Raw genomic sequence first — 14,091 nt, forward strand, 5'->3', positions numbered from 1 at the left:
TTAAAGTCATGCTTTGCCTGAAATGGTTCAGGAGACAAACACTGAAGCCTTCCTGACATCTCAGTCCCGCTGCTGCTCTTTCTCTCCTGGTCTGGAGTGAGTGCTTCTCGCTCCGATTCCCTGGACGCCAATCCCCTGGACAGATGTCTGATGGGTCGGGGGCCCCAGCATGGCGCTGAGGGCATCTCTGTCCCTTCTGGCGACCAACCTCTCTCTGCCTTAGTTCTCATTTTAGATCATCTTTAACAACCATAGTAACATTTCCCCATTTTTCTCTTGTAGCCTGGAGACCTGGTTTTCAGTTGGGTCCTTACCCCATAGAATCTTGCTAGTTTCTGTCCATCTGCATCCATGAAGTGAGTTCTCATGGGCCATCGTGCATGGTTCATGGCTCCGTGTCTCTGAAATTCTGCCAGGAGCACAGACGGGGCACTGATCACCCCTCCGTGTGAGCATCACACTCGGACAGTTCTCTCCACTGGCTCACAACTCACAAACTGGCGCCTAGTATGTGCATTCCCATGCACACCCTTTGGGTTGATATGGGTGGGGTTGCTTCTTGAAGCCCCCCCTTGTCTTAGTGTATCCCTGGTTGATCACAGCATGGTGGTGGGAGGAGTAGGGAGATTTGGAATCCGAAGTTCTGGGTTCACATCTTGCTCATGCCTCTGACGAGTAGTGTAATGTTAGGTCCTGAGCTTTCATGACTTAGTTCCCTCAAACGTAAAATAGGGGGGTGTATTCGTCTGCTAGGGCTGCGTAACAAAGTGCCACAGACTGGGTGGCTTAAACAACAGGTATTTATTGCCTCCCAGTTCTGGAGGCTGGAAGGCCAGGATCAAGATGATAGCAGGGCTGGTTCCTCCCAAGAGCGATGAGGGAAGGGTCTGTTCTAGGCCCCCCTCCTGGGCTGGTGGATGCCATCTTGTCCCTGTGTCTTTACACCATCTTCTCTCCACGCATGTCTGTGCCCAGATTTCCTCTTCTTACAGGAACACCAGTCATATTAAATTAGATCCCATCTAAAGACTGCAGTTAATTTCATTACCTCTTTAAAGAGCCCATTCAGAGGGACTGGGGGTTAGGATTTCAACCTATGAATTTTAGCGGGGGGTGGGGTAGGGTAGGGGTGCAACAGTTCAGCCCATAATAGGGGTAACGACACTGTCTGTCTGTCTACGTCACAGAAAGATACTGAGGATCGAGTGTGACAATACAAGAAAAGGCGGTTAGAAGCTGAGCACGGGATAGACAAGAGGGTTTGTGCAAACATTGGGGTCAATACCAAGGATACTTCTTTCCAAGCCACCCCATCTTCTCTGCCTCAACTCACCCTGGATCTGGTGTTGCATTGTTTTAGTACTTTGATTCCTCACCAGAATTTTATGAGAAGAGGCCTCCTGAGTAATCCGTTCACCCTGTGGGTCGTGACTGTCTTACAGATGCTCTTTTGCTCTCTCTCTTCTTCCTAGAGTCAAGAAAAATCGTTTTATGATTTTATGGTTGTCAAAGCTATATATTGGTGATGAGCCAGAAACATTAGTTTTTTTCTCCTCAGTGGTGCTCTGGTAAAGATCTCTTTTCCAGCACTGACAATAGAAAGCGGTGCTCTGATAAAGATCTCTTTTACAGCACTGACTGTTTAAAAAAAAAAAAAAATATATATATATATATATATATACATATAATTATTATTTTGTTACTATTATTTATAGTAGTAAAAAAGAAAAAAGGAAGGGCTGCGTTTTATAGAATAATTACCTTCTTTGTTTTCATAATCTCTAGCTGGTGTGACTGCAGGGGGAGAAGCACACACACAATACATTCTACTGACTCATCTTTAAGGATGATCGACAGACCTGTATTTGTGAAAGTGATAGATATTTGAGGCCAAGATACCTCATCCAGCCTTTTGATTTTTTTCTGGATAAATATGATCATATTCCAGTGTAAGCAGAAGTATTTTGCTGAATGTTCTGAGCATTGGGAACAGAAAAGAATTGCTTTGAGCCCTCTTCCCTTAAAGCTTCATCTGCTGAATATTAATAAGTTCTGTGTGTGGCCAAATCAGTATGGGAAATGTAGGTTTAAACAAAACCACTTCTTTGCTGTGGGACTTAGAGTCTTTATCTCTTCTGTACTCTTCTGTACGGACATTCTCAAGTTTTCCACGTTTATCTGTGGAATCCTTTCTCTTGGAGCATCTCAGGGAACAGGGGACCCTGGGAAATGGCTGCTCAGGACAAAAGGGGTCATTCAGGAGATTTTTGTCCACACACAGAAGTGTGTATGGTGTCTCGGTCAACATGCTGCTTTGGCTACAGGAGGCCCAGAGAGTTGTGACTTCAACAGTTTCCATTATTTTGAGCATAGAAAAACCATCACTGGGCCACTGTGTACTGTTAAGTTCTCAGTTTTAGAGAAGGGAAGGCAGACATTGCTGTATTTTGAAGGAGAGTTGATACGGAGGGAAACCCAGAGGAGGAGAACCCATTGTTTCGCCCTGGAGACCAGTGTTTTTTCCCCATTTGACTCAACGTACGTATTCATTTGAAAGGAAGTAAAGCTCACACAGTCCCAATGTTGATTCGAGCTGTTTTGTCTCATTATAGACGCATTTATGAGCCTGAATATGCACGAGCATGATGTTAACGTATATGTTAGTCCTTATGCTTTGGGCTCTTCCCCAGTCATGAAACCAAAACGTGTCAGTTCATATCAAAACAACAAAACTGATCAAATCAAAACCAACAACATTTTTGAGATGTGAAAGATGAGGTTTGGCCAAAAATAAACCACCAGTTCCAAGAGCCAGGTGTGCTGACTGCCGCGATCAGCTGCCTTTGCTTCTGGCGGGTCTGTCCCAGGAATACTGCTGGAAGGAATCAGTTCTCCCGCTGTTCTAGAACTACTTGGGAACCTCCCCCATCTACACAGGGCTTCACGAAGGTATTTAGCCTGAGCTTGGCTCCCAGTATCATCTTCCCATTGAGCCTGCCCTCAACAATTAGCCCTCGACGATGAAAGCGGTACTGCTCGGTCCCTGCTCCATCATAAACACAAAGGCCAACAAAGGCACTGAAATCCAGCGGTAGGATTTGGTTATAAAGAGGCCACCCTGGTGATTCAGATTGTGGTGTTATTATTTTTTCTTTTGATTATAGCTTATTTTTATTTTTATTTTTTAAATTTTATTTATTTATTTGTGTTTATTTTTGGCTGCGTTGGGTCTTCGTTGCTGTGCACGGGCTTTGTCTAGTTGCGGCAAGCGGGCTTTTCATTGCGGTGGCTTCTCTTGTTGCGGAGCACGGGCTCTAGGCACGCAGGCTTCAGTAGTTGTGGCACGTGGGCTCGGAAGCTGTGGCTCACGGGCTCTAGAGCGCAGGCTCAGTAGTTGTGGCACACGGGCTTAGTTGCTCCACGGCATGTGGGATCTTCCTAGGCCAGGGCTCGAACCCGTGTCCCCTGCATTGGCAGGTGGATTCTTAACCCCTGTGCCACCAGGGAAGCCCTCAATTATAGTTTAAGTGAAAATACAAACTTTAAAAAATTTTATAGAAAACTTTCTGACCTCTGCGAATATGTCCTTGGGTCCCCATTGGAGAAGCACTGTTTTAGGCATGTGAGATTAAGTTTTGAGTTTCACCCATGGATCCAGAGGGCTGCGTTTTGTCTGTCTGTGCCTATGTGCTGTGGTTGTTTGCAAAAATGGCCACAAATTCTCCCCCGTTGTTATCCATATGATGACACGTGACCCTGGACCCCACCCCTCCCCCCTGCCTGCCCCCACACACACAAGAGGTACAGTTGGTTTATCCATCCCTTCAATCTGGATGGTCATTGACCTGCTGTGGTACCAAATGTGATGCAAGCAGAGACTTGACTATAGCACTTGACATTGGATGTTTTCTTCTTTTGCTGCCCCTGAAACCCGAGTTTGCCATATGAATGAGCCCACTTAGCTTGCTGGAGGACTACAGGCCTATGGAGAAGAATCTAGCAATAATAACTGATTGATGTTCTAAGCCACTAAGTTTTGGGGTATTTTATTACCAACAGTGAGTGTCTGATACGCATGCATTGTTTTTCCTGGGAAGAGAAATCTTGCCTTTTAGCAGATTTCTGGAGGAATCTGATATTCTCCGAAAGGATAACAGAGGTCAGAAAAAGTTGCCTGGAAAGACCAGCTGGGGGTTCTCAAAATATTAAGAAGCCAGAAAAGGCTCAGCCTGGATTTTTTTTTTTATTAATTTTTATTGGGGTGTAGTTGATTTACAATGTTGTGTTAGTTTCAGGTGTACAACAAAGTGAGTCAGTTATACATATACATATATTCACTCTTTTTAAGATTCTTTTCCCATGTAGGCCATTACAGAGTATTGAATAGAGTTCCCTGTGCTACACAGTAGATCCTTATTAGTTATCTATTTTATATATAGTAGTGTGTCAGTGTGGATTTTATAGATATATTTTAATGACTTCTAGGATTAAGGATAATCATTGAGGATTAGAAAGAAAATACTTCATTGTACTTAGGTATTTGCGTTCATTTAGATTTATATTATTGTTTAAGGAAAAGTCATATTTTGAGTTATAAGAAAAAGCATAATGGTTTGGAAAACTCTGCCACTCGCCGTCTCTCTGTCAACCATGCTAGTAGGAAACCTGGCTCTTTGGAGCACAGCACAGAGCCTCTTGCATGGAACAGCGATTGGAGGGCTATCTTTGCAGACCCTCAGGGAGCTGTACCTTTGCAGAGAGAGCTGTGTGGTGCTTTAGAATCTGTTGTGTGTGATTAAATAGGCTTGATTATGAATAGTAATTTGGCATCAGAAATAGGAGAAGGTTTTGTCCCTAAAAAGATAGTTTGATTAATAGCATACTTACATAGCTTAAACATAACTAGAATTCTGTAATGAACTCTGCCTTTGGGAAGCTTTAGGCTGAGGTCGTGGAGGAGATGGGGAGGAAGCTGGAAGATGTGGCCTTGGTGGGATCCTGGGCTTCGGGGTGGAAAGATCTTACCTTCCGGGAAGTGAGCTGGGCTGCCCCGCTCTGAGTATTTGTGCCAGGAAGGAGAGTAGAGTTGGAGCGTTTGGGTGGAGAGTCACAGGGTAGGTGGCTGCCCATCCCCATGCGGTCTCAGGGCTGATGTTGAGGATCTTACACAACCATCAAGGGGAGAGAAGCTGGCGCTGGGTAGAAAGTCATGCTTTTTGCCATTACCTAGAAACTGTGATACTTTTAAGCCTTTTCTTGCCCTCTCTGCACTAATCCCCTTTGCCTTCTTTCTCACGGCCTAAACATTTTGTGTTTACCCGGATCTTTGTCTTCTGTGTTATACAACATTTCCCCTCTCGTTTTGGAGGTTTTGTAGTATCGCTCATTCCTGTCAATTCACTGAGTTCTTGGTCCCTGGACGCTGTGCTAGGCCCTCATAGGAGAGCCGGAAGACACAGCTCCTGCTTTGAGAATCTCATGATTTTGAGATAGCCAAGGAAACCGAGAGTTACTGTGCAGTTTGGCAAATGTGATGAGGGAAACATGTGTGGGATGTCAGGGGAGCACAGAGAGGGAGGCGCATTTAATCCCGACTAGGCTGGGTTTATCCAGCAAGGCTTCCTGGAGGAGGGAGCTCAGACTTCCTCATCCAGGGTTTTAAAAGCATCAAGGATGGAACAATTAGAAGCTTGAAAACCTGATGTCATGCTGTTACTGTAGGGAGAAGGGGCAGACCTGGGTTGGGGTGCAATCCTAGTGCGCTCAGGCAAGATGAACTGTGCTTCCCAAACCAGTAGGGACCAAGGACTTTGGGTTGTCATTCTCCTTGTCTTTAGGGCTCCTGGCTATGACCCAGGATCCCTCAGTGTGTAGGCAAACGAGGCAGGGAAGACAGCAGCTACTTGTCCCCTCTGCCACTCTGTGTCCCTGTTTGCTGTGAGGCCGGCTGCTCACCGCCCCGTGCGCGCCCAGCCCCGGGCAGCAGGGTGCTACCGGCCTCCCCAGGAGAGAAGGTCATCTATTATGTAAGCATCATCCATATTCTGGCTGGTGATCAGGGGCGGCATTTAATTTTTTTTCCATTATGGGGAATAATTTCAGATCATGGTATGAGTGTCATTATTATTGCAATTTCTTAGTAATGAAAACAGCATCCACTGTTTCCCGTCACCCTGTGTGTCTGGGTTAAGTGGGGAAGGCAGAGGCAGCAGCTGGTGGGGCGGTGCGGGGAGAAGACAAAGTCTGCTCGGGGCTGCCAGGCACCCCCCCCCCAGCATCAGTGCGCCTGGCTCCCCGGGGTGGGGGCGCGCTGCGGCTTCCCCACTGGGGTGGAGCGCCCACCTTGCTCTGGCTGTGTGTGGCTGGCAGGGGGCACCAGTGAATCCTGCGACCTTTCCCTTTGCTCTTCATCAGGGACCTGTGGCCCCCTGACAAAGCTCAGTTAAAGAGACTGCTCTCCACAGGGCCGGGGGGGCGCAGAGACATCCCGGAGGACCCCCGTGGCCTGAATCGGCATGATAGAGGGTGTGCCTGTGTGGGTCCGGCGGTGGTCAAGCTTTCCCCAAGCACGTGGGCGAGTATCGGAGGTTGATGTGTTCTGCTTCCCCTGATGGCTGGTAACAGCAATGGTAGGTCCCAGTGGGAGAAGAACCAGAGACAGGTGAGCGTAGGGGAGGATAGTCTTGGGATGCGGGTGAACGCATCCAGCTGGTTGCCCTGAGTTCTGGGGGCTGCAGGGCCCGCGGGGCTTCGGGACCTCGTGGCGAGTTTCCATTTGTGCTTTGCGTGGGGGGCTGTCGTTGCCATCGTAGACTTCATTTGGAGACTCCTGCATCCTGTCGGGTTGCACTCCAGGCTTTCGGTCCTTTTGTGGCTCGTTTCTTTGGGGCTGTAGAAACATCAGCAACCAGCAGTTGTCTTCCTGGGGCAGCAAACGCTGATGAACAACATCTGGATTTTATTCCTTGGGGGAGACGTACATATTATGTTTTGAAGTTCTTTGGCTTTCACGTCGAGCATGTTGCAGGGCTGCTTTCCTCCCTTCCCATCTCATTTTGTTTCCTCCTTCTTTCCCTGTCTCTCCACTCTCCCCCTTTTCCTTCTGGAAAGTGCTAGGCTTTTCCAGCTCGCGTCTCTTGGCGCTGTCTTTTCAGAGTGGGTGGAAGTTGCTCTGTTTATTCTGAGCCAGGGATTTGCCCCAACCATTAATAATAATAAAATAATAATAGTCACAAGAGGACAATGATCTCAAGTTCCTTGGCCCTGGATGGATGTTGCCCGGCACCTCCCAGCAGCCCCCTCCCTGCTCTCTGTACTGAGCTGGATTTGGATGATTGGCTGGGGACGGGGGAGGAGGGCAGGGGAAGCACTGCGGGGGGGGGGCGGTGGCAGGTGATGCAAAAGGAGAGGGAGATTTGTAGCTTGGGAAGGAGCCTGTGTTTCAGTGCCTTGACATTTGGGGGCTACAAGGCGACACAGCAACCCTGAGCTGCCCAGAGTCCCGGGAACTCAGATGAAACAGTTAGGGGAAGGAGAGTGACTCACTGCCCCGCCGATGGGCAGCCTAGCGGGCTCTCAGGGCCGCGGTGCAAAGTCAAGAACAGCCTGCATTAGTCAGATGTTTGCCCTGGAAGGGATCACACCCTCACCTCGCCGTCCTTATGGGGCTGCAAGGATTGAGTGAGGTAGCCCGGATGGAAAAGCTTTGCAGAGATTAAAAAAAAAGCCTCAGGAGTGAAAGACAGTGTTGATATCAAGTAAAGGGGGGCATGCTCAGCAAAGCAAGAAGATGTAGAGAAGGAATTTCCCCCCCCAGGGGACTTGGTCGCCCCTGCGCAGGCCAAGCTGTGTTTAATTAAGGCTCTGGTAAAAAAAACAACAACAATGCAGCATCCCCTCCACCTGCGGTGTCCTTGCTGGGTGAGCAGACAGGGCTCCAGGGAGTGAGGGGTGGTGTCAGGCCTGCAGGATGAGAGCCACCTTGGCCCTGCAGGTGCTTCCTGACTCTCCCCCAGCATCATGGACATTATGATAAAGCCACCAAGGCACCGCTGGTGTCCCTTGCCAGGCTGTTCCTTGAAATTCCAAGGGATGTATTTCTCTGTTTTCTTCGTCAGCAGTTGAGAGTGGAGGGAGGGGATGTTGGAATCCCGAAGGGAGTCTGAAAGGAGCCCCGGGAGGCTGGCCGGTGCCTGGGCTCAGGGATGCTCAGGGAGCACCGGGGCGTAGAAGCTGCCCCCCCGGCATCACCCTGTGGGTGCTCCCTGCCACTCCCACGCTGCACAGTTGCCCCACCCTTCCCAAGGCCACACGTGGGACCGAGTGCCCAGGATGGGGGCGGGTATAAGTGGGATCTGCTGGGGTTTTGTCCAGCTTTTTAAAAGGCAGCCTCTAAGTGAAGCTGGGGTGGGATTGTATTAGTACACCCCGCCTCCAGCACTGAAATAAAGCAGTACAACCAGCGGAATGTAGGTTGATGAAATGGTCAAAAGATATGGCCAGCAGGGGGGTCATGGTGTGGGGCGTTTGCCCTCCTGCTCCGTTCCTGAAAGCCCATCTTCGGAAATCAGTGTGGCTTGTTCCCTTCCATTCAGGTCACTGCTCAGACACCACCTTCTCAGAGAGACCTCCCTCAGCACCGTGTCTGGAGGAGTCCTCCAGCTTTGCGTTTCATAATGAAATGCTAGGAGATGCTAGAAGAATGCCTGGCTTGGGGCTTGAACCTGGTACACATGACAATTGTCCTATGCAACTATGGCGATGAGTTTGTTTTTCTTCTCAACATTATCCCGACCTGGCCCTCGACTTTATAATTTATTGTTTGTTTATGGTCTGTCTCTGGAAGATCCGTGTGGAGAGGGGACTTGACTGTTTTGTACCATCAGGACCTAAAATGGTTCTGGTGCACAGCTGATGCTTAATATAAGTTTGCCAAACACCTGAAAGGCAGGCTTCCTGGAGGAAGCGGGAAAATTCTTATCTTGACAATAAAAAGAGGGTCTGTGCATTCTGAGCATGACCAGCAATACAGGGAGGTCCTGATCGTCCTAAATCTTTCTGAAGCAGGGTTTCTCAACTTCAACACTATTGGCATTTGGCCGCATCGACCTCTGTGGTGGGAGACATCCTGCATGACATGGGGCTTTTAGCAGCATCGCTGGCCTCTACCCACTAGATGTCTACACCCTTCTTCTCCCCCACGCCCACATACAAAAGCGCCCATTGCCAGATGTCCCCTGCAGACAGAGACACCCCAGTTGAAAACTGCTGTCCTCGATTAAAACCAGGGTCTCTCCCAGCTGCCCCCGACTGATCAGCCCCCGTCAAAGCAGCAGCCCCAAGCGTATTAAGGTGGCCGCATCTCTGCTGTAATGAAGTGGTTCTCTTTCCATATCCTTCCCCCCAGCTCCGCATCAATCACATTCTAAAAAGAAGCAAGACAAAGGAAGAAACACCAGCCGACGCACGCACTCTCCTAGTGAAACACGTCTTTCATGGCTGCAGTGATTCCTCAGATGTCAGCGTGAGATGTAGGATTAGAAATAATTAAAGCTTATAAACAAACAAAGAGCTGTGACTATGTGGCCCGAGGCACATGGCACAGACACCAGCTGTCACTCAGTGGCGGGGGGGTGGGGGGGAGGCGCCGGCCTTCCCCAAGTCCCTTCTGTCCCCAAGAGTCGTCCATCTGCAGCATCAATCTTGACTCATACAGTGGGACGGTCTGCCTCTCTTGGTGCCTCTCTCAGTGACAGAGCAGGTGAGACCTCACAGCCCCTAGGATTCTACAGAGGGTCGTAAGAACTTTAACGAGGGCAGCTCAAACCACACCACCAGGCTTTTTTTCCCTTTTAAAACAAAGTTAAAGGAGGTGTCGGCACCCTTATTAAAGTGCGTTATAAGGGAACTATATTCCATATCCTGTGATAAACCATAATGGAAAAGAATATGAAAAGGAGTGTGTGTGTGTGTGTATGTGTGTCTGTGTGTGTGTGTGTGTATATAAAACTGAATCACTTTGCTGTACAGCAGAAATTAGCACAACATTGTAAATCAACTATACTTCAATTTTTAAAAAGTGCATTATAGAAGACATTGTAAATAAATGATTAGGACAATATCAATATATTGGAGAAATGAGAGGATGTGAGAGGAAGGGTTTATGTTTTCGTTGTTCACATTTAGTTGGATAGAAATAGTGAAGTAAAATGTCAAAATCATTAGTTTCTCTTTCTGATCCATGATCAACATGATGATGAGAAAACAAGAAGGGGTGTGTGTGTGTGTGTGTGTGTAAGACACAGCCAGGCATAACTTTTGTGAGATTCCTTCATGAAACTTACCCAAGAAAACAGTTTTAGTATTTACTTATGAATAGATGGATTTCAATGATTGGATGAATAAGCCTTCTTCTCTCCCCTATTAGGGACACACGTTTATTTATTATTAATTAATTAATTAATTAATTAGCACTGGGTCTTAGTTGTGGCAGCGGGCTCCTTAGTTGAGGCTCGTGGACTCCTTAGTTGTGGCGTGCGAACTCTTAGTTGCGGCATGGATGTGGGATCTAGTTCCCCGACCAGGGATCGAACCCGGGCCCCCTGCATTGGGAGCGCGGAGTCTTGTCCACTGCGCCACCAGGGAAGTCCTGGGACACACATTTTAAATGGAAACTTCTGTTTAGAACTATTTTTGCCTGGTTTTCAAAAAATATCTGTTGTTTCTTTCCCCATCGAGGTGATCCTGTTCACCTTCCCTTAGGGTCCAAGGGTTCCTGCCCATGTCTTCGGAGGAGAAGCTCACAGCCCCGTTGTAGGTTCACTTGTTTGCCCTCCTATGTTCCACGGGAACATAAGCTCCATAAGAGCTAGAACTTGGTTAGTTCACCAAGTATCCACACCGTTGGCAGTCAATAAATATTTGTTAAATAAACACGGGGATCAAAATCAAACTTTGCGTAGTTAATGCAAAAACAGTCAAAATGACTGGTTACCGACAAAGCAGAGGGTGACATGGTGATCTGAGGCTGTCTGGGCTTTGCCTCCAACTGTGCTGTTCCTCCACGACTGTCACTTGCCCTCCTTTGAGGTGCTTTTGTTTGACCCTTGTCCCCTTTTGATCTCTGGAGAGGTGGTGACCTTGGCTCCTGCTGCGAGGCTGCCATTGAGCAGACCTGCCCTCCAGGCTTCTTTTGACAGTTGGGGAACTGAGTCCCTTCTGCCATCTGCCCGGCGGTGCTGAATCGTGGAGGGGGGTTTGATGTTCGACCCGCTCTTTCCCAGTGTGTGTTTTTCCCATTTCTAGGATCAGCACCGACGCCTCAGGTCCCATTGTTTTCATCCTCAAAGTTCTGCAGCCAGAAAGCTTGTCGTCTTGCTCTTGACTCAGCCCAGCCTGACAGCTGGGTCTGGCCCGGGGACTAGGCTGGCCCGGGGCTCTCGGTAGAGAAGGGCAAACCACCTTGGCTGCCGGGAGCTGGAGGGGCCGGGGGAATGAAGGCAGAGAGGTGTGACAGTGATGCCCCTGCTTCTCGTTTCAGGGTGCAGCAGAAGACCCCCAGATGGCCCTGGCACTGAACCTCGACCCCGCGTTGATGAAGAAGTCTGATGCTGAGGGTCCCAGGCTGCTCTTCCCCGAGACTGAACTTTCCATCCGGATAGGTAGAGCTGGGCTTCTTTCAGGCAAGCTCCCTGCTGCAGACCCTGGGCCGAGTGAGACAGGGGAGACTCAGGCCTGGTGGCGGGAGGGATGGCAGGGAAATGCCAGGTGCTCTGTCCTGGCCTGGCCAAGTACCCACCCCGCTGTCGCACGGCGCTGAGCCAGGGTCTGGCCCCGTGCTTTCCTAACCCATTGGTTCTCCAAACCACCTGCCTAGTGCACAGGAGGTAACAGGGCCTTTTGATTGCTCTTCCAACTTGGACAAGTGGGCAAGGGCCACTCTGATGGGATTGGGCTGGTTTGGGTTGGAGTGGATGGGCACCTGTCCCTCTGGCTCCCCCTCCCTGACGGACCCTGGATGTTCCTTTCCATTGACGTGGCTTTCGTCTTTTTGGTCCATCTGGGGAAACTGGCTGTTGCTCTCACTGATTCAGTTTGGAGCCAGAAAACCTGAAAACACTGATGGCAAAGTCATGCCTTTTGTCTTAAGTTAGAGGGAGTGCATCCCTCAAGAGGAATCGGGTAGGAATTCCTGAATCTCCGTCGGGGAGGTGCAGATTGGGCCAGTGCCCCCTGAGAAGGAGTTCAGAGGATTATGCCAGTTTCCAGTCTCCGTGTAGGACTCCCCGCTCCTTGCCCGGTCATGGCTCACCCAGGGCAGTTGGCTAATATAAGCACCAGTTTGCACCAGGAGAGGTGGATGCCTGTTTTTTCCTTTGCATTTATTCAAGTCCCACGTTTAGCGGGCGAGCGCCACCCCCCTCCCCTCTCCCCCCCCCACGCTGTGAAACGTTTGTTCCTGCCCCTCTCCACTTCTGTAAACCTCAGACTTGGGAACTAAAACTGGGCAAAGGATGTTGAGAGCGGCTGCCTCCTGCCTCGCTTGGAGTTCTCCCTTAGGTGCGTCAGAGAGAAACAGACTGGTGACCAGTCGCTGTCTTCACATTGGTGATTTAAGGGAGAAAGTCCTTTCATGTTTCCGGGCTGGCACAGTTAATTTGCTGTTTCCACCCTGTGTCGGCTGAGGTGATCTCTAGACCGCGGTACAGTAAACGTACAAAAGTTACAACGATGCCCTGGCCATTTCTCAGTTATCTCTGTTCAGCTTATGTCCTGCATGAATTATTCATGGAGAACTCGAATACCTTCTCCACTTGGGTTGCGGCTCACTGCCGCCTACCGCTTTGGATGTGGGATGTAATCAGGAAACGAAAATCCATCTAACATGAGCTCAAGTAATAGAGGGTTAGCACGGAAACCTGCCCGCTGTGTCCAGTCACTCTTGTCATTCATACTCAAATCAGAACCACTCGGTGCTGTCTGCTGTTCTCCTCTTATTGGAGAGTCAAGAGCTGTCCAGTGACCAGCGTGGGACACCATCCTCCAGTAGAGATTGTCATTTTCCATGCCGAGTCATGGGAACACAGGGACAGGAGGCTTTCTCTCAATTCTCCCCAGCTATCCTGTCGTGGAGCTCCTGTGATCCCCTAGGAAGACATTATGATCCTGATTTTTGTTTTTTTTTTTTGCTATAAAAATAAAATAGACATTATGGTCCTGATTCTTTTTTTTTTTTTTGCTATAAAAATAAAATAGGAGACATTATGGTCCTGATTCTTTTTTTTTTTTTGGTATAAAAATAGAATAGGAGCACCTTTTAATTTATTCTGAGGCCAGTAATACCCTGATACCAAATGGATATCAAGGCATCACAAGAAAACTACAGACCAGTATATTTTTTAATAAGACAGAAATACCCAAATCACTCTAATGCCATATTAAGTTCCTAATTCTGAGCCTTCTCTACGATGAAGAAATTGACCAGATTTTATTCTATCCCATTTTTTCAATCTTCGAGGCCACAGGTGGGAAGGTTCAGTGCCTGTCAATCCATCAAAAAAAAAAAAAAAAAGGTAAAAAGGGGCAATCCCTTTGAGATGAACCTTTTCCGCTGGGGCCATGGGAATATAGGGCCAGCGGGAGTTGACTTTCCTGGAAAGTCTCCCAGGATTGCTGGATCTTCTTGGCCACCCCAGGGTGGAGCCGTGAGCGGAGACTGCGTGGGAGATGATGCAATCCCGTCCTCTGCTCAGAAACACCTAGGCATCGCCTGTTACCAGGTTACCAAGCAACCCTCAGTCGTTGTTGCTAACTGTTCAGATACAGAGGCAAATGCAGCCTTTGGGGGAGCGCAAAGATGGTTTGCAGAGACAGAGGGAACCCAGCCACCTCCGGAAAGGTTGCTGTTCTTCCCACCTGGACACACCTGTGGCTGTCAGGCAGTTGAAGACTCTGAAACTGGTAATGGCTATTTGATGACTGGCCTTGTGCAGATCAAGTCTGAATATGTGTTATTTGTACCATCTGGATTTGCCCTTGAGCTAGCTGTAAATGGAGCCTGGAGATTGGTTTAATGGGTGTTTAGTGAATAAC

At 48.7% G+C, this 14,091-nt stretch overlaps 1 protein-coding gene across 4 annotated transcripts in view; it reads left to right on the plus strand.

Moving 5' to 3' along the window:
- The window catches only part of SLC39A11 (solute carrier family 39 member 11), a 290,857-nt gene that overhangs the window by 81,082 nt on the left and 195,684 nt on the right, over nucleotides 1-14,091 (plus strand). For 3 of the 4 annotated variants that reach the window (XM_082605176.1, XM_082605178.1, XM_082605179.1), the window contains one exon: nucleotides 11,540-11,681. In XM_082605176.1, coding sequence (XP_082461302.1) covers nucleotides 11,540-11,681 — 142 coding nt within the window. The remainder of the gene's footprint in view (nucleotides 1-11,539; nucleotides 11,682-14,091) is intronic. The other variant, XM_082605177.1, reaches the window with a different exon arrangement.

The sequence above is a fragment of the Mesoplodon mirus genome (genome assembly GCF_964341445.2).
Source record: "Mesoplodon mirus genome assembly, chromosome: 18".
NCBI lineage: Eukaryota > Metazoa > Chordata > Mammalia > Artiodactyla > Ziphiidae > Mesoplodon > Mesoplodon mirus.